Raw genomic sequence first — 21,077 nt, 5'->3', positions numbered from 1 at the left:
TTGCCTTGGAAATATATATGTGTGAAAAGATATTAATTTTAAAATCAAGTTTAAGTTGACCATAAAATTAAATTTCAAAAATATAACAAGAACAACAAAATTACATTTGTGTAGAGTCTTTCATGTCAGGAGGACATGCCAAGGCTCTGGAAGCAAATTAAAAGCAGCACAATCACTCGGCAGCAACTTCAGCAGTGTTAAACACCTTCAGAAGGAAAGGGACTTTTATCCACTTTCTCACATAGGATTGTTCTGATGTTGTGACGTTCTCAAGGACAAAGCTTTCGATTTTAATGACTGGCAAGTTATTGAACACCTTGAAATTTGCAGTGATACCCCAGTCGTGCTTGCAACTTTTGCAATATAATTTTGACACTTTCTGAAAGTTGCCATAGCGTTTTGGTTTCGGATGAGGTTCATGTGTATAGCGCTCTTTGAATGATTGCTCAACAACCACATGATGCGACTCCTGAAAGGAAAACAGAAACTGATTTAGACATGGTTTCACAGTGCCTGTTTATGTACGGTAGAACACTATCCACATGGGGATTAAGATATGTGGAACAACTGAGTTGTGATGCTGACAAAAAACGTTGCGCATAAGATCACCAGAATCTTGATGCGACTGAACTGGTAATGCAAAATGACTGAATTTATTCCGCAATTTGTTGCAAGCACAATGGAGAGAATACCTCTCAATCTCTTGAACTTACTTTCTTCCTAACTCTTTCCTACTTTGTGCAGATAAAAGAGGCCTCTGCTATATTCATTCATAAATATGGTAGTTCTTGGTCGTCTAAAACAATAATTATATTTCAGATACAATTCAGACTTACCTCTATAACTCTAATACAATCAGAGCTGCAGGCATACTTTTTGCACTTTGCACACAGTAGATTATAACTGTCCTTTGATTTCTCTACACATCTCACTTTCGCTGCTGTACTTTCTCGCATCTGTTGTTCATCTACTTGAATTCTGTTAATCTTGGAGAAAAGACATTTTGTTTCTTAAAAAAAATCTGCAGCAAATTCCCTTCTCACTGATACAGTACTTAACTACTGTGCCTATAGTCACCTCCCTCATTCCCTTGCTTGGCATCCGTCCCCATCACTGTAAAGCACTCCGACATAATTCTACGTGACAGGGCTATATAAAGCCTCAAACCAGGCAATTTTTGTTTTGTAAGTTGGGCTCCAAATTTGTCTGTTAGATATTTGTTTTCTAGTGCTGATCAGCCAAGGAGAGTTGAAATTCACACCTCTCTCCCCAAAATTAACAAATTGGTGGCCTTGGTTCTTGAAGTGCTCTGGGACTCTACCCTGGGTGAGGTGCGCTATATAAATGCAAGTTACTGTTGCAAGTTTAATACTTTTTTTTTAAAAAAGTTGATTTTTGTGTAAAGTGAATATTTTGACGTGGGGTCTTTAACATCCACCTGAACAGGCAGACGGGAGCTCGGTTTAACATCCGAAGGATGGCATTAAAATATGCAAGCGTGACTAGGGAATCACTTCAAATTTCAAGGTGTTCAGTAACCCGCCAGTCATTAAACATCGTCACAAGACATCTGGGGTGATTAAGACATAATAATCCTTGCATTTGGTATAGTAACTTATCACGTTGTTAGGATGTCTCAAATTGCCTCACAAGATTTTATCTTGAAGTGTAGTGACTATGTATTTTTAGGTGCGCACAGCAGCCATAAAGTGAGTGACCAACTGAGACAATCGTCAGCCAGGCCATTGAGAGAAACTCCCTTCTCTTTTCGAATAGTACAATGGGATCTTTAATATCCATCTGAACAGGTAGAATGGAACTTGTTTTAATTTTTCATCCAAAAGACGATACCTCCAATAATGCTGCATATGTCAGCACTGCACTACAGTGCAAACTCAAGACTACGAGTTCAAAATCACCATGACATGGGACTTCAATCCACAACCTTCTGACTCCGAGGCTAAAGTGCTACCAACTGAGCCAGTCTGAAACTAGGCTGCCATATGTAGTTTAAGAAAACAAACAAGTTCTGATAAACAATTCCCAGCTTTTACAATTACCTTGGAGCAAAACATTGTCCTGTCCATCTGTTGCACCTGCTGAATAGCTCTGTACATCATCTTTTCTTGTAAATAATTGATTTCATCTCTCTCAGCATTTTCTCTCTTACTCGTGACGAGAATGCACTTGCTTCCTTCGGCTCGTCCCCGGCCTGTAACAATGACAAGTACAATTCAATAATCAATTAATATAATACAATACTAATAATCCTTGCATTTGATACTAATAAAATACTAATCCTTTGAGGCATCTCAAAGTGCTTCACAGAATGTACTCTAAAGTCAGTTGACTGTATATTTCAGCAAAACGGAGCAGCCAATGGCGCACAAATTTCTTTGAAGGGATTACTTATGGAAAGCGATTTACCAATCAACTAACAACCAGGTTCCTAATAATAAGTTATTGCTCTTTCCTCTAACACTGGGGAATATCCTTGTTACGCTCCTCTGCACTGCCTCTAAGGCCCGGGCTGCCCCCTTATATCGTGATCAGCACTGTATGCTGAGCGACCACATCACTCCCACCCTCGCTCGCCTCCACTGGCTCCCCATCCCTCAGAGGATCGAATTCAAGATCCTCATCCTCACCTACAAGGCCATTCATGGCCTTGCTCCCTCCTACCTCTCCGACCTACTATCCCCTACCTACCTACCTGCCCGTACCCTCCGTTCCTCTGGCTCTGGTCTGCTCCACATCCCCCGCCCCAACCGCCCTACCATCGGTGGCCGGGCCTTCAGCCTCTCAGCCCCGAGGCTCTGGAACTCCATTCCCCAGTGCTTTCGCCGCCTCCTCCCTTTCCTCCTTCAAGGCCGGTCTCAAGACCTTTCTCTTTGACCGTGCCTTCAGCTCCCCTCTTGACTCTACCCTCTCCTCGCTCCTTCCCTCCCCTCACCCTGACCGTTTCCCCGCTGCTCGGGTCCCGACCCAACTGTCCAGCGCCTTGGGACGTCCTCCCGACGTGAAAGGCGCTCTATAAATGAAATCTTGTTGTATGCTGTATCAAAGGTGCAGCCTGAGAAGAGCATTGTACAGCCTGAGTATAACATCTAGACATCTAAACTCTACTGATTTAGCAACATAGCCCAGCGTCCTGTTTACCCTGTTTAATGCTGTCTTACATTGCTTTGACATAGTGAGCAATGACGCAACACCCCTAGATCTTTTTCAGCTTCCCTTTTGGCAAGTTCTATCCTATCCATGGCGTACATGTGTTTCTTATTCTGGGATCCTATATGTAGTGCCTTGCATTTATCTGTATTAAATTTAATTTGCCAGTTGCTGTCTTTCAGCTGTGACATTAGACTGAAGTCCTGCTGGCCTGTTCAGGTGACCACTGAAAGATCCCATGACACTATTTAAAGAAAGGAGCCTCTCCCATTGCCCTGGCCAAATAGTCCTTTGAAGAGTAAACTTACTTGTGAAACTGGATACAAGCATTGGGTGGGGTGAGGAGCATTTGACCTGATGACATTTCTTACTTCAATGATGTTTTGCCCACAAAATATGCAGTCAATTCAACAACAACACCTTGCATTAATATAGTGCCCCTCATGTAGGGTAGAGTTCCAGAGCGCTTAACAGTGGCGGAAAAATGCTGAGCTGGGGGGAGGTAACAGTAAGCACAGTCAAAGAGGAAGGTTTTCAGGGTGGCAATAATCATATTCAAATCTGAAGAGTGGAAAGGAGGAGGCGAGCCACAAAATATACCGTCTATTCACTTCACAGTATACTTTGAGACGCAACCATGCAATAAGACTTTATATCAAATACAAATGCTTCACAGAATGTATTATCATCATCATCGTACCCACCTCTGGTTTGGATCATTTTTATAACGTTGCCCACATACTCATACAGCAGCACTAGATTGCACTGAGCAATGTCAATCCCTTCATCAGCAACGGAAGTCGCGATCAGGAGTTTGGTGCCAGAAGACTCTTTAAATAGTGTCAGCACCTCCTTCTGTAATGGTAGAGTCATTGCTGCGAAACACAATGGTCAATAATCATAATCAAATCTGGATTCAGTTTTTAACACTGAGTCAGTTGCCTACCTCTAGTTAATAACAGTAACAATAATAATCCTTGCATTTAATGCAGAGCTTAAAGAAAGTTAAGCTGGACTCCAAATCTCTTCAAGAGGACCACAAGGGCCAATTTTAAACTCTGAAAGAAGTGGGCAAAAAATGTTTATATAAAACGATTTGATGCAGAGGCAGCTAACTAGTGAAAGCTTCCCAGACAGATTGTGGAGGCTGAGAGCGTAGATGGATTCAGCAGCAGTTTTAGATGAGCTTTTTATGGTAAAAGCGATGGGGCAACATGTGAGATAAGGAGAGACGATTTGTGCAAATGGGCTTGGCTACATATCCTGTTGTGGCTGTTTCCTGTTCTGTACATTGTGATGCTCCAATATCGAGCCAATACTAATCAATAGATTTTAATTTTTTTTTTAAACTCCAGCCACTGACTAAATCTATTCAATACCAGAGGAGCACTTGCACGATGACTATCTACTTCCAGCAAAAAGATTGCATAAACATATTTTAAAAGCTGTTTTCCTGCACACTGGGAAGTGCTGGTGTAACAATAATAATAATCATTATTTTGATACAAACTATTGTCTCAGGATAGGCACTATCTGCTTCATATTGATTCCTTTCCTTAGAGGAATAAGGTATGTAAACGTATTGGAACTTCCTCCTGTGTAACTGAAAGGATTTCTGCTCTGTAAAAGAGCCAGCATAGACACAATGGGTCGAATGGCCATCTTCTGTGCTATAAATATCTATGGTTCAATGATTGAGAATAACCGTCGAACCAGTGGTGAAACTAGCAATGGAGTGGCACCAACAAAAAATGGTGGTCGGGCAATCACTGAAGGTTTCCATTCCTAGCTACTCTTTTCAAATATCATGCCTCCCTCTCTTCCCATCGCTCTGCGACAGGAAGAGAGCCGGAGTGGGAAATATGAGGCAGCGCGGAGAGCAACAGGTGAGAACATCTTGTGATACAGTGTATAGTTTGGCAAATGACAAGTGCATGTGACTGCCAAGATGGTGGAAGGCAAACTGGATGGATCTTGTTCTTTTTTCTTCTAGCAATTCTTATGTGGGCGTGAGAACGACCCAAAAAACGTCCCTATGTCCAAAACATCCGCCAGCAGACCTGCCTATCAGTCGCCCCACCAATAATGTGATTTTGTTCCCAGGAGACTGAATGTATCAATGTGTTCAATACAACAACTACACCACAGAATATAGTACCAGGGGTGTGATCCCTCCTGCCTCGGCCTAACAACAACTCTGGCTGTAGGAACTCTAACACAGGGCTTTCAGTTATCCACTTTTTCAATGCCTGAAAAATAAGAGAAAAAAATATTTTTGAGAAGGCGTTTATGCTAACAATGTTTATATCTAGTCAATGGTGGAGGGTGGTATTATACAATTCCTGAACATAATAAATGAATGTGGAGATGCCTTACATCTGCTAGAGCTCTTGTTTTGACGAAGAGGATGGTTTTGGTGTCTGGCTTGTTCGTGTATTCCTCATTCAGGATCGCCTCCACTTCATTCAGCTTGGGGTTATGGTATTTCGGTTCTTGGTCAATCTCAAGCAGTCGTTGCTTATTTTCTAGGACACAAAGAAATAAAAATGATTCCCAACTCGTGCCACAATATGGGACTCAATGAGTAGAGAGCTTTGCAGGGTAAACAGCCATTGGGCACATAGGAAGGACACAACAACAATAATAAACCTTGCATTTGATATTGCAACTATAATGTTGAAACAAGCCGTCTGAATGGTGAATGAGATTTCTGCAGAACTGATTTGATGTTTCTATATCCTATTGCTTCCAAGATAGTTTTTCCAAACACATTCCTTTAATATCCCATTTAAACCACTTGATATTTTTACTTAAAAGAAGACTTTTGTTAAGGTGCCACATGAAAGGCTTATTAGAATAAATAGAGTATGTGGCATTAATGGACAGATGGCAGCAGGGATAGAAGGTTGATTTAAGGATATCAAGCAGAGAGCAGAAGTACATTGTTGTTAGTCGGAATGGAGAGATGTAAATAGTGGGATCCCTCGACCACTGCTTTTCTCCAATTACATAAATGATCTGGAGTCTGATTTCTGTAACAATTTCTGGTACAATAATAATTCTTGAATTTCATATTATACTTTGTCATTTAATTGAGACGTCTCTAAGCGCTTCACAGAATATACTGTAAAGTGAATTGACTGTATATTTGTGGGCGAAACTTGGCAGCCAATTGCACACAGCAGTGTCTCACACACAGTAGTGGATTGCGTGACCACATCTTTTTTCTTTTTTTTTTGCTTACAAGGTTATTGACGACCTAAAAAGAGAGAGCATCGCAAAGAGTGAAGAAGATTGTAACTTCAACTTCTGGAGAACATAGACTAGTTGCCTGGGCAAAGAAATGACAGATGATGTGTAATGGGAGGAATAACAATGAGAGCAATAGAACGCTAAATCGTAACATTTAAAAGGAGTAGAAGAGCAGAGAGAACAAGGGGTTAACATACAATATCTTTAAAGGTGGGAAGGCAGGGGGACAATACCTTGAAGAAAGCTCATGGGATCCTAGGTTTTATAGATAGGGGCAAAAAATAAAACAGAGAGGTAATTCTTCATTTGTATAAATCATTAGTTAGACTGAAGTTGGAATACTGTGTTCAGTTTTAGTCATCCCACTTTAGGAAGGATGTCAGAGCCATGGACAGGATGCGGAGGTGTCCTACAACGATACCAGATTTAAAGATTTATGTAGGTTAACCTCACCTCTCTGCCCAATCTCCTAGTCTATGTCCTGAAGTTGCAGTTACAATCTTCACTCTCAGTGACCCTCTCTGTGTTTATAACATCAGTAAGCTTCTACCATCATCTGTAATAGACTCCAAAGCATTTATATAAATGGAGAAAAGCAGTGACCTTGTGGGATCTTCTGGATCCTGACCATTAATTATCACAGGGCTCCATTGTAGCTGCCTGGATCAGTATCACACTGAGGCGCATTTATGTATTACATCAACGGGGAAACCCTAAATGTGTATTTTTTCTTTACATATAAATGAAAATGTGAAATATCAGGAGTAATTAAACTGATAGAAGATTTCACCTTCAAATAGTGCTGTAAGTTCCCGTTCAGTCTCATCAAACCCGCCTCCCTTCACATTGTTAATAAATTGGTCCAAATACTCGACTGCGTCTTTGGTCCGAGCGTCCTCGTTGATAATCATAGTGTCATTATATTTCTGTGTTGAGGAAACAATACATTTCCAAACAATAATAATTATGATATTTAAATATGGTATAGCACCTTTCACATCAGAAGTTCGTCACAAAGCAACTTCAAGGAAGATACGGTGTATATTTGTGGGCGAAATGCGACAGCCAATTGTGCACAGTAATGTCCCACAAACAGTCAACAAGCGAGTGACCAAATTTTATCTGAGGGATTGTTGGCCAGGCCCACGTGAGAGAGAAACCCCTTTAACTTTTCGAACTGTGCTGTGTGATCTTTAACATCTTCTAAACGGGAGTCGAGACCTTGGTTTAACATCTCATCCAAAGGATGTCACCTCCAACAATGCGGCACACTCCAGTGTCGTCTTAGACAGTAGAAGTTCTAAGTCCTGACATGGAGCTTGAACCTACAACTTTCTGACTCAGAGAGTTCCAGCACCACCACATAATGTCACTGTCACACTGTATTCCACCACCAAAACAGTTCAAAACATGAATGCATTGCTACAGTGAATCCAATTGATCTTCAAGCTCAGGTCTGTCCCCCGCAGATAATAATAATCCTTGCCTCTGATGTAGAGTCTTATTACTTCAAGAATCACAAAGCGCTTCACAGAATATATATTGACTGTATATTTTGTGGACAAAACGTAGCAGCCAATTGCACACAGCAGTGTCCCACAAACAGTCATGGATTGAGTGACCAAATGTTTTTAACATTCTTTTTTTAAGGGATTATTACTCCGGGAAAGTGATCTGCCAATTGACTAACAACCGGGTTCCTATTTATTGATAGATAAACAGAGGCGTGTGGAGTAAGGAAACTTGCCCAATGTTTCGCTCACCCTGGGCATTGAACCTGGGTCCTCTTGTTTGTTAGGCGGGTGCTTTAAACACTAAGCTACAGGACTCCACAGGACCAGGGTAGACTCAGTACTGTGGGTGGGCTGGATTGGAGGAACTTGAAGAGGGAGTGGTGGAAGAAGAAGGAGTGAAGTTGGGAGGCAACAACTTGCTCCAGCACCTTGGGAGATGAAGGGCAGATTGGAGATGAGTTGGTAGCTGGAGATGTTGGTAGCAGGTGTCGAGGGAGAGTTTCTTGAGAAGGTGGGGTTTTGAAAGGGGGAGGGATTATACTGCCAGAGGAGAGACAGAGGTTAGCTGCAGGAGGGTAAGTTGAGTTGCCCAAGGATGGCACAATATCAAATACAAGGTTTGCTGAACTGCATCCGACTGAACAGGCAGACACAGATCACACTTTGATTACAGTGAAGGAAAACTCGCTCACCCTCAAGTGTTCAGTGTAAGTGAAGAGAGCCTTACAGATCCGCCTCTCTTCTTCCACATCTGCCATTTGCAACACTTTGCATTTTTTCTGAATCTCGACAATCCACTGCTCATATTTTTGTGTCCCCCGGGATCGATTGGGAATGCCTGACAGCGTATCTGCAAGGTCAAACAAGGTGTACAGTGTGAAAGATGAAACTGTATTCCAAGCAGCAACCCCAGCTGCACCAAGACCAATGTGCTTTGCCACTCACGTGCAGATGAGATATAATAACAACAATAATAATAATGGAACTCAACCTGGTATTAGCCCGGAGATCGTTTTGGCTTAAAATTCTAGATTACACAGAATTCTGGAATAACAGCTTCCAAAATACGACTGCATTTAAGAACTTCCCAATTATGAGCACAACTTGAAATTTCAAAATAATGATCTTAAGGTGAAGAAAATTAGAAATTTCAGGCCTCTGGGTGCTTGTAGTTCAATGATATAAATTTGTCAATAGCAAACTGCATTTGATCTGATCCTTCCAGTATACATTGTTACATTATCTTCTTCCCTTTGATTTGCTTAAAGCTGGTTACATTGTCGTGCTTATGAACTGGGGAAAACGGACTTCCAAATTAAGGCTGAATTAAAAGATTTCCACAATTCTGTGCGATATTACATTTAAAGACAATACAACAATAACAAATAACAACTTATAATAATAATCCTTGCACTTGATAAACAACAAAATTACATTTATAGAGCGCCTTTCACATCGGGAGGACGTCCTAAGGCACTGGACAGACAGGGGTCAGGACCCAAACATGGGGGAGGGATGGGGTAGGGGAAGGCAGAGAGGTGGGAGGTCGACCGAAGGCATGATCGAAGAGGGTCTTGAGACCGACCTTGAAGGAGGCAAGGGAGGAAGCGAGGCGAAGGGACCGTGGGATGGAGTTCCAAAGTCTAGGGGCAGAAAGCCCGGCCACCATGGTAGGGTGGGTCGGGCGGGAGACATGGAGCAGACCGGAGTACACTGAACGGAGGGAGCGGGCAGGTTGGAGGGGGCAAGGCCATGGATGGCCTTGAAACTGAGAATAAGGATCTTGAACTCGATCTTCTGGGGGATGAGGAGACAGTGGAGTTGGGCGAGGGTGGGAATGATGGGGTCACGGAGTCTGGTGCGCAAGAGTACATCAGCTGCAGAACTTTGGACAATCTGCAGCTTGTGAAGAGAAGACTTGGGAAGGCCAATGAGGAGGGAGTTTCCATAATCGAGTCTTGATATGCCAAATGAGTGGGTGAGGGTTTCGGTAGCCTGAGGGGTGAGGCAGTGGCAGAGTCTGGCAATGTAGCGGAGGTGGTGGTAGGCAGTGCCGGTCATGGCGCAGATGTCGAGGAGAAAGGACAGTTCAGGGTCAAACATGGTTTGACTGGCTTTGTGAGGTTGAATGTGCAGCCGTGGAGGCTGATGCTGCCAGCGCCCGAGGTGCGGAGGCGCTGGTGTGAGCCAATCAGGAGTGTCTTGCTGATGATGAGTTGGAGAAAGTGGTCCCTCGTCCAGGACTTGATGTTGGACAGGCAGTCGGTCAGGACGCCAGTAGTCCTGGAGTTGAGGGTTGTTAGGATTTAACTTTTTGTATAATGTTAGAATCATAATAGATGTTGCGAATGGGTTAACTTTTAAGTTAAGTGTGGGGGGCAACTGGACTGACAGTCATGGGATAGGACACATCTGGTTTTCTCTGTTTTTGAAAGAATAATGGACAGGGGCAGGGGGTCACCTCTTATCAGTAAATGACAACAAGCCCACAGAGGTAACGGTCCAAGGCACCGGTCAACACAGGATCTCAACTGAGCAATAAGTCGCTAGATTCTGACAGGGCCAGCCAACCGACAGAAGGCAACCCTTAAGAATAGCAACTAATGAGCAAGTTGCTTAAACTGGAGGACCTTGGTACCATCCCGGGATACTGATAAGGAATAACCAGTCACTTAAAAGGAATGCACTAATGATCCCACACCACAAAATAATGAGCACCAGATACAGCCCTAAACTGATCAATCCTCTATCTTAGACAATTAAGGACAATGTGTATGTGTGCTGAGGCACGTACACCCCATGGGGTGTTCACGTGAACCCAGCATGATTTTGGCCCAGTGACCTAATGTCCGCACCATGATTGGAAGGACACAAGCTTAAGACACCGTGCCAGACCAAGATCGGCACGCCCAGGACAGTACCTATCGTGGATGGAAGACTGAGAGCTAGAAGTCAGAAGTAGACGACCACGAGGAGGGATTATGCGGTAGTATTGTTCTGTTAGTGAACTGATTGATTGTGCTTACTTGCCCACGCCCATCGGGAACTTGGACGGATCCTGGAGTTTAATAAACACCACTCTGGTTGCAAACAGTGGCTGTGTTTGATTGGAACTCGAAAAGGTTTTTTTTTCTTAACAGGGTGGAGGCAGAGAGATAGAGTTGGATGTCATCCGCAAACATGGAAATTTACCCCATGTCTGCAGATGATGTCACCAAGGGGGAGCATGTAGAGGGTGAAGAGGAGGGGACCGAGGACAGAGCCCTGAGGAACACCACACGAGACAGTGAGGGGGCTGGAAGAGAAGCCGTTTGCTGCGACGAAGTGGAGGTGATGTGAAAGGTAGGACCTGAACCAGTCAAGGGCAGAACATTGGAGGTTGAGGTGGGAGGAGAGGCAGTGGAGGAGGATTGAATGGTCCACAGTGTCAAAAGCAGCGGAGAGATCGAGGAGGCAGAGGGAACCCTGGTCAGGATGTCATTTGTGACCTTGACCAGAGCAGTTTCCGTGATATAGCGCCTTATCACGAATTTACAACGTCATAAAGCGCTTCCTAGAATATACTGTAAAGCAAATTGACTGTATATTTCTGGGCAAAATGTGGCAGCGTTTCACACAGCAACGCTGTATGCAACAATTGCACATAGCAGGGTCCCACAAACAGTCATGGATTGAGTGACCTTTTTTTTAAAGGATTACCACAAACCGCTAATCGACACATTGGATATGTTACTCTGGGAGTGGAATCTTTGACCCTGCAATCCCTCAAACAACAACAATACGGTACATTTTGCTTATTTACGCAATTAATCCTCAATTTGAAGCATTGCTGAGAAGGACTCTGTCATTTGCAGTTTCACAAGTGAATGGGTCAGAGGAAGGTATCAGTTACCAATATTATAGACACTCCTGGCCATCTCCTCAATGCGCTCCATGATCCCAAAAATAATATCTGCAAAAGGATCCTTCACACGACAGCCGATTTCTCGAATATCTGCTCAGGAAGAGAAGGAAAAAGGTTTTAAACAACACAGTTTATATTCACACTGAGAGGATAATAATGATAATATGGCTAAAAGGCTCACACAGTTGACTTAACTGGGCAACCGAGTTAGGGGAGGCAGGGGGAGAGGGAAAAAGATGACTGGAAACACAGTTGAAAAGGTAAGACTTTCAGGCAGGCTTTCAAGGTGAGGAGGGAGGAAGGAGGGACCCCGAATGGAATGCCAGAGGGCAGGAGCAGAAATGGCTGATGGGCAAGATTTCAGGGGCATCACACATTGCACCTCTCCCAGGCGTCTCACAGCAGTGTAGCCAGACAAGAGTCCAGACTTTCAGCAGGATTGCGCAGTAATACACTTACGTTTCTCTGAAACAAAGACAAACTTCTCCAGCTCAGTCAAGTTCTCTCTCACAGTGGATATGGTTTCCATATCAAGGTTGGCACAAATTTGAAAAATATGTTGCATGGTTTCCTGGACAGTTTTGGCATCACCAACTCCAATCGATGCAGTCAATCCAACGATCTACAGGATAATAAAAATACTGTAATATATTTCAAGATCACGTACCCCCAGGCTATCCTCCCTCACATGGAATATACTGGTATGTGAAGGGTATGTGAAGCTTGAAATATAGATTTCAGAATATACCAAAGAACAGCGTGCATTAAAATTTATGCATACAATAACCAATAAACATTTATACAGCGCCTTTCCGGTCAGCAGGACATCCCAAAGTACTGGACAGTCCAGGTTTGTAGCCGAGCTGGGGGCCAAGGGAGGGGTTAGGGTGGGGGTTGTGGGCGGGAAAGACCAAAGGCACGATCAAAGAGGAAAGACCTTAAATATACAATAATATTGTACATTGAAAGATTCCTCAGGATTTTCCTTATTTATTTGACTTTTGTACTTTAAGTCACGATCCTATTCAAAATTTCTCAACGGCATAATTTCTCTCTTTTAAGTGGAGTCTGCGGTTTCTTCACCTCCGCTCAGTGCTGAGCAGAACAAGCACGAGTGTAGGCCGACACTCACCTGTGGTAAGGGCTCCGAGTCTGTACTGAGCTTGGCGTCCAGGTATTGCTGCATTAGGACATTGTAGGGGTGACTTTTAGCCGTGTTGTGGCATTCATCAAATATCAGCAAGGTGAAGATGGACAGGGATGGGATGGTGCTGGTCTTGAGACAGTTTAAGAGGATCTGAGGCGTGAAGATCAGGATGTCGTTCACCTCGACTAACATCTGCGCGGGAGCATGCTCCGCAGACTCACCACACAGCCCAGCCACTTTGTAACTGCAAGACAGAGACACAGGTAATTCAGGCACATTGAGTTCTAAGGTGCGATCATTTCAAACAAGACTCCTCTATAATTTTTCCTTTGGTCAGCTGGGTCTCTGGCAAGCAACGTATCAATATTATATCATTCTTTGGGATTAGTTACAGTGCTCGGCTCACAAGCGAGAGGAATCAGGTTTGATTCCAAGGCTGCGGGCGTGGGCTGCGCTCGGCCGGTGGGGGGGGCTGCGCTTGGGCGGGGGGTGGGGGGTTGCGCTCAGGCGGGGTTGTGTTCAGGTGGTACCTGGTGTTCTGGAAGTAGTCAGTGAACAGGCGGCTCTGCTGCTGGTAGATGGGCACTGTGGTTGCCAGGAAGACAACCTTCCTCTTCTCTTCGAGCATGTCCTTCAGGTGATGCTCACAGATGGTCAGGGCGACTAGTGTTTTGCCGCAGCCTGGATTGTCATTTCAAAAGCAAATTCACAAAATCAATAAATGGATGAAATAAAACCATTTAGTTTACACTTGTACAAAAGTGCCCGTGTTGTAACTGCACGTTGATGTACTTGGGGAGGAGTGAACGAGCCAAGACTAATTGATGCTCGAGTTAAATCCATCCTGTGTACTCATCGTGTCCTTTCTTGCTCATGACAGAAAGGTTTTATAGGACAGAGCAGAACAGTGGCGATGGGTGTGAATGGCAACCTGCTGTGGAACAGGGTGGAAGGATATGTGCCCACGCTGGATATGGGGCGGATGGGGGTGGGAGAGGAAAAGAGGTCCCTAGCTTCACGCAGTGTTTGGACTGTGAGATTCCAGGCAGAGGGTATGGGAGTGGGTCACTTACCCACCTCCTGCCCAGACAGAACACGACAAGGATTGAATAGTACGAGGCACTCTCCAAACACACTTCTCTTCCATCAATAATACAGGGAAGGACTTCAACAGAGTCAAATGTATTTAAAGGGTATTTAGGTAGACAGATTGTCTACAAAGTCCTGTTACTCCCTGTTGCAAAACAGTGATACAAGACTACAGAGGAGCTGAAACAAGTTGTCAGATATGCATTTCACCTCCTCACTCCATCGTGTTATGGAAGATGTCGCACCAAACATGGTGACGGATCATTATCTGCCATGAAAACGAGGGCGCTCAAACACTGATCCTCTGCATGTCTAAATACAGTTAAACACTTGTACTGAACACAGTGAAGTACTCCTAAATACAATTATCATTATTCTTCCACATGTTTCAGTTGTTGGTCAGCACTGTAAGAAAAAACATGGGGGTAACAGGACTTTGTGAACAGCTAGAAGATACTGAGAGGTATTTAACCACCAGTAGAATCGAAAACGTTCATTTGATCCTTGCTTGGTGGCTAGTAGTCTCTAATATTAAGTGAAGTGAATGTAAAATGTGGACTCAGCTCCTGCACTTAGCAGCTTGTTCACCCCAGTGCGTACCTGTCGGAGCGCAAATGATTGTGTTTTTCCCTTCGATCCCCGGCCTGGCCAGCTCCTTCTGGTATTCCCTCAGCTTCATATCCTTGACGTCAGAGGAGTTCTTCTGGTGTCTCTCTGTGGGAATGACAGGAGGCAGAGAAAGGGTTAACCAAGCCGGGAAAGGGGGCATGTAAACATGGCTGTTTGTTGATGTTTTTTTTGGAACTTACCAGGTGTCTTCAGCGAAGTAGAGTCAGTCATCACCTCTTTCATACCTAAGATGCGGTGTAAGGAAGAGGGGAAAGGTTACTTACATTTGGGTAGTGAGAGCCGTCATGTGTGTTTGTGTGTGGGTGTGAGAGTCCTACACACGTAGAAACTCCATCGCCATGCAGAAACTCCATACCCAAGGCGAACTAATGCCAGTTCCACATTTGCATGGAAATGTCCTTAACTGGGATGGAATGCAGTGCACATTCTCTCCTCGGTGCCGGAAAGTATCAGGCTCTTAGTTGGCAAGAGCTAGGGTTTGGGGAGGGGAAGAGGATGTGATCCCAGAATGTGGACTGGGGGCACTGCTGTCGTTTAGCATAATAATAATAAAACAATACATTTATCTAAAACCTCAGTGGGCGAGTCCAAAAAAGCAGGGGGAAAGAAAACTGTAGTTTATAAAGCACCTGCAGCACCCAGTGACAGAAGCAGCTGCACACACTGCTATGGTTTGAGCAACAAGGTTTGTTTTAGAAATTCTCTTAATAATTTACAAAATCCTTGCATTTGATATAGTGCCTTATCACGTCTTTGAGACATCTCAAAGCGCTTCACAGAATATACCGTAAAATGAATTGAGTGTATATTTTGTGGGCACACTGAGTGAAAGTTGGGGTAAAGATGAAATTTTAAATGTTTAGAAGTGCCGTGGATTGGTGAATACTTTGTGGTTAGCTTTTTGGCCCCCAATCTGGATCTTTCAACCCTCCCCCATCTACATCATCCTCATCCTCACCTACAAGGCCATTCACGGCCTTGCTCCCTCTTACCTCTCCGACCTACTATCCCTCTACTTACCCGCCCGTACCCTCCATTCCTCTGGCTCCAGTCTGCTCCACATCCCCCGCCCCAACCGCCCTACCATCGGTGGCCGGGCCTTCAGCCTCTCAGCCCCGAGGCTCTGGAACTCTATCCCCCAGTGCCTTCGCCGCCTCCTCCCTTTCCTCCTTCAAGGCCGGTCTCAAGACCTTTCTCTTTGACCGTGCCTTCAGCTCCCCTCTCGACTCTCTACCCCCTCCTCGCTCCCTCCCCTCACCCTGACCATTTCTCCCCTGATAGGGTCCTGACCCAACTGTCCAGCGCCTTGGGACGTCCTCCCAACTTGAAAGGCGCTCTATAAATCAATCTTGTTGTTGTTGTACATAGATGTATTATTGAGCTCAGTGCTGAGTGTGGTTACTGTGGGGGACATTAATGCACAGCGACCTGTTGGAAGCTGTGTGGATTTTCTCGTCAATAAAGAAAATCTATGAAGGAAAATATTTCTCTTTGAGGCTGTGCTTGTTCCCCTCCATCACTGCCCTGAGTATGTGGGAGTGTCAGAGACTGACTGACACAGAGCTCTATCCTAGGTAGCAGAGTGACCGAGAACTAACACACGGCACAGCAGGTACGGGGGAGACCTGCCTGGATACGGAGCTTCACACGCGTCGTCCTTGCCTGTCTGCTCCATGTAGTGAATTTCTTGTTCATGGATCAAGGAACTGCTACAGTCACTAGGCTCTGTGCTCATCTCATCTAAAGGAAACAACACAAAACATAGATTTGTACAGTGCCTTTCCTGTCGTAGTTGATCCTCCCCAGACATATCCCACCAGCAGCAGGGAACAAGCAGGTAGCGTTTATTGGGATGAGGGAGGAACACTGGGCAAAACATTGGGTGATGTTCCAATGACCCTAGCAAAAGATTGTCATTTTGTTTTAAAAATAAAGAAAGAGGCGGGAACTTGGGCGATAGGTCAGAATTTCAGCCATCCTGCCCCGACAGAATGGCTAGCTCCTCTTCTGAGCTATCTGTCACTATCAGTGGCATTGGGCACAGAGAGTGTCAGGTTAACACTGCTCCTGGGTAATGCCAGCAAGCGTGTCCAGACTGAGGAATTCCAGGCTACTGTCAAGTGTAGTGACTGTGTGTTTTATTGGCGAATGCTACAAACTGGTGCATGCACAGATCGCCAGTGTCATTTGGGATTAGGATAGGGGGAAAAGAGCCCCCAGGTGGAGAGATTGGAACCAATTTGAATTATTTAACTATTTTTTCCGTCAACATTTTCAGTCTACCTGAATCTACACACAGCAGGTCAGTGACTGCCACACTGTCGGACATCTCCAAAGCCAGGGTAAACGTTTTGTAGAAGGTCATTTTGTCCGACCTCTGCAAACACTCCAGTAGCTTTTCCGCACCAGCAGCATTGCCCTTGTTTGTTGTGAGCTACACAAATGAGTTGAATCAAGTCAGTGCTGTTCATTTTGGTTTCAGTGCAATAAGGCGAGCATTTGAAACGGTAGGAAACACCGCATTTGGCACATTTTCAAACCCGGAACTGTGACAAGCGGAAGGTGAAGGTGCTGTAGAAAGGCAAAGCTTCCCTCATACCTTTGTGTAAATCTGCATGAAGAACTAGAAGTAGCTGCATCTGCGTCTAAGATAATAATAATAATGTCCCACAAACAGACGTAGATTGAATGACCAAATTATTATTATTTATTTATTGGGTGGGATTACTACTGCCGGAAAGTTACCTGTCAGTTGACTAACAACCAAGTTCCCATTTACTGCTGGTAAACAGAGGCGAGTGGAGAAAGGAAACCCAATGTGTCTGGCTTAAGTGGCTTCCACTGTAATGCAATTTGAGCCCTAAAATTCCAAAATTCTTTTAATTTTTTCTCTTCTTGTCATCGGCTTTGTAAAACTTCTCTCTTCCTTACATTTCACAGCTGTTAAAATCTCTTAAACATGTCTCGTGTTTTACTGCATAAACCTCCAGACACCCATCAGAAAATTCTCCATGTCTTGTGCTTTTAACCCCTCTCTCTCTTCCTCAAATCACTTGACAGGTACTACACGGAATAAATGCTAACAAGAACTTGCACTTATATAGAGCCCTCCACACAGGGTAGTGTCTTGAAATTTTCACTTTATGTGCGACAGAGAAAGAGAAAAGCAATCTGATTATTTAGGAGGTACCTGTTGGATCTCCTCGCATTCCCTGGGCAGGAGACATGAGTTCATATAAGGAAGAATTTCGTGAGGTTTTACATTGTTAATAATAGTTGGCGTGACACGTTCTAAAAGCTTCTTGTGTCCTTTAAGGCTCTCAATTTCGGAAAAGTCAGCCATTTGAATGGCTTCTGCCAAACCAGTGTAACCTGCAAACACAAGGTGCAGAGCATCACAACACTTTACTCGCCATCCAGCTTATGTCACGGCCTCTAAATGCTGTCAGGGCAGCAATCAATGTTGTGGGACCAAAAGAGAGAACAGGGAACTGAATGATAGGACTAAGTTTCCATTCTGAATAGGTTGGTAGTATTCGCTATCTGCTGAGTGGAGACATTTGACCAAAAGGTGGAAAGGGAAAAAAAAAGGACCCGTCAATAGCGGATAGCATAGAACCCAAGACAGAGGTCAATTACGGGATGTATCCCCTCAGTTAAGAGTAGGTGACTGTTGGCAGACTACTCGACTATGGAGGGCAACACAGCCAAGCCTGACCTTTCCCACCCTCTGCCATACACACACAGGACCAGTAGCGGGTGGTGTAAAAGGACCATTCCAGGAATCCTAGGAAGACGAGATCCAATCTAGCCTCCCCATACAGCCCGATCCTCCGGATATCTAAACTCAGCATGGACTGGAGTTCCAACTTCCTGGTCCATAAGCTGGGACTCCAGTAAAATACCACGTCTCTTTGACCGTGCCTTCAGCTCCCCTCTCGACTCTCTACCCCCTCCTCGCTCCCTCCCTTCCCTCACCTTGACCATTTCCCCCTTGCTCGGGTCCTGAGTCCAGTTGTACAGCGCCTTGGGACGTCCTCCCGACGTGAAAGGCGCTCAATAAATGGAATCTTGTTGTTGTTGTTGTTGTTGTTGTCTCCCATTGTTAGGATTAGATTAAATAAAATATTAAATTGGAAGTAAAATAATGATCATTATGTATTATACCTATTGCTTTAAAGCCATAATAAAAGTCTCACTAACCTGCTGCTGTAAGTCCATCTAAAAATCCTTGAAACCAGCCTTGTTCTTCCACTTTGAACAGACAGTCTAGAAAGAGCTCTGCAGAGGTGGTGACTGACTTCTGTTCTTCTGATCGAATCTGTTCAATGTCAGCTGGGAATAAGAGAGGATTGCAGAGAGTTTAACATTATACATCCAAACAGTAGAGATGGAATGTCTAGGCAAACAAAATGTGCATGTCAGCAAGGAAAGAAACTGCTTTTATGCAATCCCAGTGGCACTCCTTGTTACAACACAGCAAATAGAAACAGTGAATAAATCTCCCTTGACCGACTGGAAATCTCTGTGAACCCACTGCCTTGTTGCTCATTCAGAAGGGAACGGTTTAGGATATTTCATTGCTTTTATACTGTTGGTTGTCTGACAGGAGCGAAACCTCATCATCATATTTAAGAGCATTCAAACCAAACTACAGGGTGGCCACAAGATCCTGTTACAAAACAGTGGTATAACACTATGGAAGAGCTGACACAAGTTGTCAGAGATGCATTTCACCTCGTCACTCTATCCATGTTATGGAAGATATATCACTAAGCATGGCGACGGATCATTAAATGCCATGAAAGCGATGGCGCTCACACACACTGATCCTCTGGATGTCTAAATACAACAAAACACTTGTATTGAATATAGTAAACCACTCTTAAATACAATCATCATATTTCTCCACATATTTCAGTTGTTGGGTCAAAAAAAAAATCCTGGGGGTAACAGGACTTTGTGGACACCCTGTACAGCTCTGTGACCAGCACATGAACATGCAAATATCCATACATGTAGAAGGAATGCACACTCTCTTCCTGGAGAGAGATATCTGCTTATTTACCTGATTCCCTGACCACATACAGTAATAAAAACAGGTGACACACGACCTCTCCCCTTCTGGTCGATTCAGATGCAATGCATTGCTTTTATTTGCAAGATTTTAAAATGTAATTGAAAACTTTTAAATGAAAACAATGCCCTGTATCTGAATCAGTCGATTGAAATATGGTATAAGACAACAAACCCGTGGTTTAAATGCTGTTTGAAAACCTGTGCTGTTCTGGGGTCGATTTACTCCACACCAACAACTTATTACCAACAATGATACACAAAATCAGCACTGAGCAAAACAACTCCCTGAGCAACAGCTGTTCAACCCCATAAAAGCAGCTCTCAACCCCCAAACAAACAAAACCAGCAAATGCAACAAAAGCTCACATACCGGATGAAATAAAGTCTACGAGATGGGCCAAGACATAAGAGGGGCGAACGATGCCGGTGATGTATGTTTTGTAGAGGCGCAGCAAATCCTTATCCGTTTCCTTCATTCTCCCACCGTGTGCGACACCGGCGCTGTGTGCGCTCAGCCCTCAGTGCAGAGGCGCTCACTCCCTCACTGCCTCACTCCCTCACTGCCTCACAGCCTCACTGCCTCATAGCCTCAATCCCTCACTCCCTCACAGCCTCACTGCCTCACAGCCTCACTGCCTCACTCCCTTATAGCCTCACTCCCTCACTCCCTCACTGCCTCACTCCCTTATAGCCTCACAGCCTCACTGCTTCACAGACTCACGCCCCTCACTGCCTACGCCACTTCCAGTAAATCACATGCTCCCTTTCTGGCTGCTGCTCCCCAGCAGGAAACAGAGAGTGAAACTTATCTCAGAGCCAACCAGCCTTTGCCAGGAATAGAAACTGCAACAAAGAAACACCCGTTAATATTCCAAACCGTTTCCTTATTGCACACTCAACAACAACATTACAATTGTAAAGCGCCTTTCACGTCGGGAGGACGTCCCAAGGCTCCGAACAGTCGGGGGATCAGGACCCGAGCGTGGAGGGCAGGGTTGGGGTAAGGGAGGGCAGAGGGGGTAGGAGGGTGGCTGAAGGCACGGTTGAAAAGAAGGGTCTTGAGTCGTGCCTTGAAGGAGGCAAGAGAGGGGGCAAAGCGAAGGGATTGTGGGATGGAGTTGCAGAAGGTGGGGGCAGAGAGGCTGAAAGCCCGACCGCCGATGGTACGGCAGGTTGGGCGGGAGACATGGAGTAGGCTGGAGCCCGCTGAGCAGAGGGAGCGAGCAGGTTGATAGGGAGTCAGCAGGTCAGAGATGTAGGAGGGGGAAAGGCCACGGAGGGCCTTGAAAGTGAA

The 21,077-nt window shown here is 44.6% G+C and overlaps 1 protein-coding gene across 2 annotated transcripts; it reads right to left on the bottom strand.

Moving 5' to 3' along the window:
• Positions 1-98: 98 nt before the first annotated feature.
• On the bottom strand, positions 99-20,399 carry ddx58 (DEAD (Asp-Glu-Ala-Asp) box polypeptide 58). Of its 2 annotated transcripts, XM_007906608.2 has the most exons (19): positions 20,154-20,399; positions 18,908-19,039; positions 17,895-18,076; positions 16,988-17,138; positions 16,334-16,444; positions 14,884-14,928; positions 14,675-14,788; positions 13,516-13,666; positions 12,971-13,229; positions 12,298-12,460; positions 11,827-11,928; positions 8,627-8,784; positions 7,211-7,346; positions 5,545-5,693; positions 5,327-5,417; positions 3,873-4,043; positions 2,061-2,212; positions 837-986; positions 99-469 (listed from the first exon to the last, which is right to left on the bottom strand). In XM_007906608.2, the coding sequence occupies exons 1-19, from the start codon at positions 20,257-20,259 to the stop codon at positions 173-175; spliced, it is 2,820 nt and encodes a 939-aa protein (XP_007904799.1). In that variant the 5' UTR covers positions 20,260-20,399; the 3' UTR covers positions 99-172. The 2 variants fall into 2 exon arrangements, with proteins under 2 accessions (XP_007904799.1, XP_042188590.1); XM_042332656.1 differs by lacking the exons at positions 16,988-17,138; positions 18,908-19,039; positions 20,154-20,399 and having other exon boundaries at positions 17,895-18,003.
• Between the last annotated feature and the right edge of the window lie 678 nt (positions 20,400-21,077).

This window comes from Callorhinchus milii, unplaced genomic scaffold (assembly GCF_018977255.1).
Source record: "Callorhinchus milii isolate IMCB2004 unplaced genomic scaffold, IMCB_Cmil_1.0 Scaffold1, whole genome shotgun sequence".
In the NCBI taxonomy this organism is placed as follows: Eukaryota; Metazoa; Chordata; class Chondrichthyes; order Chimaeriformes; family Callorhinchidae; genus Callorhinchus; species Callorhinchus milii.
Note: the sequence above shows the minus strand (reverse complement) of the source record. Positions and strands in the feature narration are given on the sequence as shown.

What these genes read in the sequence shown, in the direction of transcription:
- ddx58 (XM_007906608.2), bottom strand. Translation starts at nt 20,259, where the DNA reads ATGAAGGAAACGGATAAGGATTTGCTGCGCCTCTACAAAACATACATC. An exon ending in CCTGCTGTGTGTAGATTCAG is followed by an intron (nt 16,445 to 16,987) that starts GTAGACTGAAAA and finishes TGTTTCCTTTAG; the next exon opens with ATGAGATGAGCACAGAGCCT. An exon ending in ATTGTATTAGAGTTATAGAG is followed by an intron (nt 470 to 836) that starts GTAAGTCTGAAT and finishes TTTTCCTTTCAG; the next exon opens with GAGTCGCATCATGTGGTTGT.